The 2,648-nt window shown below is 67.3% G+C and overlaps 2 protein-coding genes across 3 annotated transcripts in view; one reads left to right on the top strand and one right to left on the bottom strand.

The window, feature by feature from the left end:
• The window catches only part of TMEM214 (transmembrane protein 214), a 31,276-nt gene that overhangs the window by 20,941 nt on the left and 7,687 nt on the right, over window positions 1–2,648 (top strand). The window contains exons 2-3 of the mRNA XM_035322048.1: window positions 21–288; window positions 1,697–1,847. Of these exons, the coding sequence (XP_035177939.1) occupies window positions 21–288; window positions 1,697–1,847 (419 nt within the window). The remainder of the gene's footprint in view (window positions 1–20; window positions 289–1,696; window positions 1,848–2,648) is intronic.
• Window positions 1,023–2,648, bottom strand: part of OST4 (oligosaccharyltransferase complex subunit 4, non-catalytic) — a 25,974-nt gene continuing 24,348 nt past the window's right edge. Inside the window, exon 4 of one of the 2 annotated variants that reach the window (XM_035321519.1) lies at window positions 1,023–1,036. The gene's annotated coding sequence lies outside the window, so the exon portion shown is untranslated. Of the gene's footprint in view, window positions 1,037–1,651; window positions 1,672–2,648 lie in introns of those variants that run through there. The other variant, XM_035321520.1, reaches the window with a different exon arrangement.

Below are 2,648 nucleotides of genomic sequence, written 5' to 3'. Positions count from 1 at the left end.
CGCGGCGGGGCCGGGGGGAGTGGGGCCGGGGGGCCCCGGTGGGACCGGGCCGGTGGCGGCGTCCCGGCGCTCCGTCACCGTCCCCGCGCTCCCCCCGCAGCTCCCGCGGGCGCAGGCGGCGGCGGCCCCGAGCCGGGCTCGGAGAAGGCGGCGAAGAGGCCGGGCCGAGAGGCGGCGGGCGAGCAGGCGGCGCGGCGGCAGCACGGCGGGAGGAGCGGCAGGAAGGCGGCGGCCGACGGCGGCCCCAAGCCCGGCCGGTTCCGGTCGCTGGAGGAAGCGCTGAAAGCAGTGAGTGCCCCCCCCCGGGCCCTGACCCCTCATCACAGCCCCGGAGCGGTGCCGGGAGCACGGCCCCGAGCCCGGTATCGCGACACCGGGCGGCCGGGGGTCGCTGCTCCGTCGCGGCCGGGGGTGCCGGGGTGGGAGATCCCCGGGGACGCGGCCCCGAGGGGTCCCGCATGCCCTGGGAACGGGCAGGGGGTGCTGGGGCTGCGGCTCCCCCCGGGGCCTCCCCGCCCCCGGTGCCGCTCTCCGAGGCCCGCGCGGTCGGGGCGGCCGGGTGGGAATTTCTGGTTTCTCCCCGTCTGGGAGCAGTCCCAGCACGGCGGGCGCTGCCGCTGCCCTGCCTGCCGGGACGCTCCCCCCCTGCCCGCCCGTGTCTGGCGGCGGCGGGTCTGCAGAACCCGTCCGTCCCCGTCCCGCCTGTCCTCGTGGCGCATGGGCACGGGGCGGCCGCTGCAGGAAAGCCCCCGAATGCCTCGCTCGGGCTCCTGCAGCTGCTGTGCGCCCAGCTCCCGGTTGTAACCTGGAGCCCGCACCCCACTCGTGCTCCGGCACCGCTCGTGCTCGATGCGAGCCCCGGTCCCCGTGCAGCGCTGCCTTCAGACACGCCGCAGCCGAACCAACGCCTGTCGCTGCTGCCAGCGCTCCGCAGCGAGCGCGGCCTGGGGCTGGAGGCCTCGCTGCCCCCCGGTGCTGCTGTGCACGGCTCGGCGGCGCCGAGTGCCGCTGTGGGACTGCTGCCCGCTCAGCTCTGCTGCCGGTTACATTTATTCTTTTGACACAGCAGCAGCTATTTTTTCTTACTCTTCTCTTCAGAGTAGTTGCCTAAAGAAACACGCAACAAAAGGCTTTCCAGCTCAGATCTAGCAGTGCCTGGTGCCTGCAGCTGGCTGCTCACAGATCTCAGACTCGGTGCACAATGTCGAGCAGCCGCTGAAGTCTCGCTGCGTCTCCTAAGCTCCTTGAGGTTCAGGTAGATGGAGGCTTGCTGGCTGGCTGAGCCCAAGAGCAGACGATGGGCTCGGTAATGTGGCAGGAGGAGGGCGAGGAACGTGCTGCTCGTGGCCGTGGCTTGGTGGCTGTGGGCCGAGTGGGTCTCGATGCAGCCCGGCCCTTGCGGCCGTGGAGCCAGTGGGCGCCCAGGGGCAGCAAGGGGACCGCGGTCTGGCTGTGAGGACAGGCAGTGTCTCCTTCCTCCGGTAAGCTGCCTTCTGCGGCCCATGCCTGCACCATTTCCAGCCCGCTTCGTGTTGTTCCTCGGTAGCCTTTCTTAGTATTAAGAAACGGGGTGAGGCCGGTGGTCTCAGGGCAGGGAGGGCAGCGCCTCGGCCCCACACTCCCTGGTGCACCAGAACCAGCTCCTCTCCTGCCCTGCTCGGGTCTGCGTGTCTCAGGGGACCTCTGTCATCCGCAGCTCGACGTGGCGGACCTGCAGAAGGAGCTGGACAAGAGCCAGAGCATGTTCCCCGAGAACCCCTCCGTCTGGGTGAAGGACCTGGCCGGCTACCTCAACTACAAGCTGCAGGCGCCCAAGAGCGACCCCACGCTCAGCCAGCACGCCCACGGTCAGTGGCACCCGCCCGCTGTGGCTGGTGGCACCGCGGTGACACGGGGGGGGCTGGGGGGCTCTGCCTGCCGTAGGAATTGCTGGGGCTCCGTGGTTACGTTCACGCTGCAGGAACCGCCAGGGCTCCCACTTTGCAGTGTGCACGTTGTACGGGCTCCTGAAGAGTAAAGGGTAAAGGACAGCTTGCATCAGAGACGGGTTTTAGAAGCATCAGGGTGGGCAGGACCAAAGCAGTCACTGGAAATCTCAGGGAAAAATCTGCTTTCATCTGAGATGGACGGGGCTGAGCCTGTCCCAGAGTCTGTGCTCGTTCCCTGCCAGCTGAGATGTTTGGGGCTTGCTTTGCTTGTTTTTTTCCCCACCAGAACTGCCTTTAGTAGAAGCTTGGTAACGCAGGACTGTGATCTTAATTTGACCTGTTCTATAGGCTTTGTGTTTGGTTGATGTCTGTGGTATCTCTAATTTGACTTGGCTGTGACTGCCAAGAACACTGAAGTCATCTGTGTAGCTGGAGATGGGACACTTCCTCTAGGCATCCCTTCTGCGTAGGGACCCCCCAGCCCTGTGCTGCGGTGCGGTGCTGAGCAGCGCCGGTGCCCACCCGCCACTGACGGAGCCCTTCTGGTCGGGCCCCCCTTTCTGTTGCCCTGCCCATGCTTGGGGGCGCGTCCTGCTGGGGGTGACAACGGGAGGGAGAGCGAGGCTCCCTGATCAGAGCCTGCGCATACCCCGCGGCGCTGACGTGTAACAGAGGGCTGGGTTAGGAGCATCTAAACGTGGGGCTGGGTTAGGAGCATCT

This window comes from Oxyura jamaicensis, chromosome 3, assembly GCF_011077185.1.
Source record: "Oxyura jamaicensis isolate SHBP4307 breed ruddy duck chromosome 3, BPBGC_Ojam_1.0, whole genome shotgun sequence".
In the NCBI taxonomy this organism is placed as follows: domain Eukaryota; kingdom Metazoa; phylum Chordata; class Aves; order Anseriformes; family Anatidae; genus Oxyura; species Oxyura jamaicensis.
The sequence above is the reverse complement of the archived record's forward strand: the minus strand, read 5'-3'. Positions and strand labels throughout refer to the sequence as shown.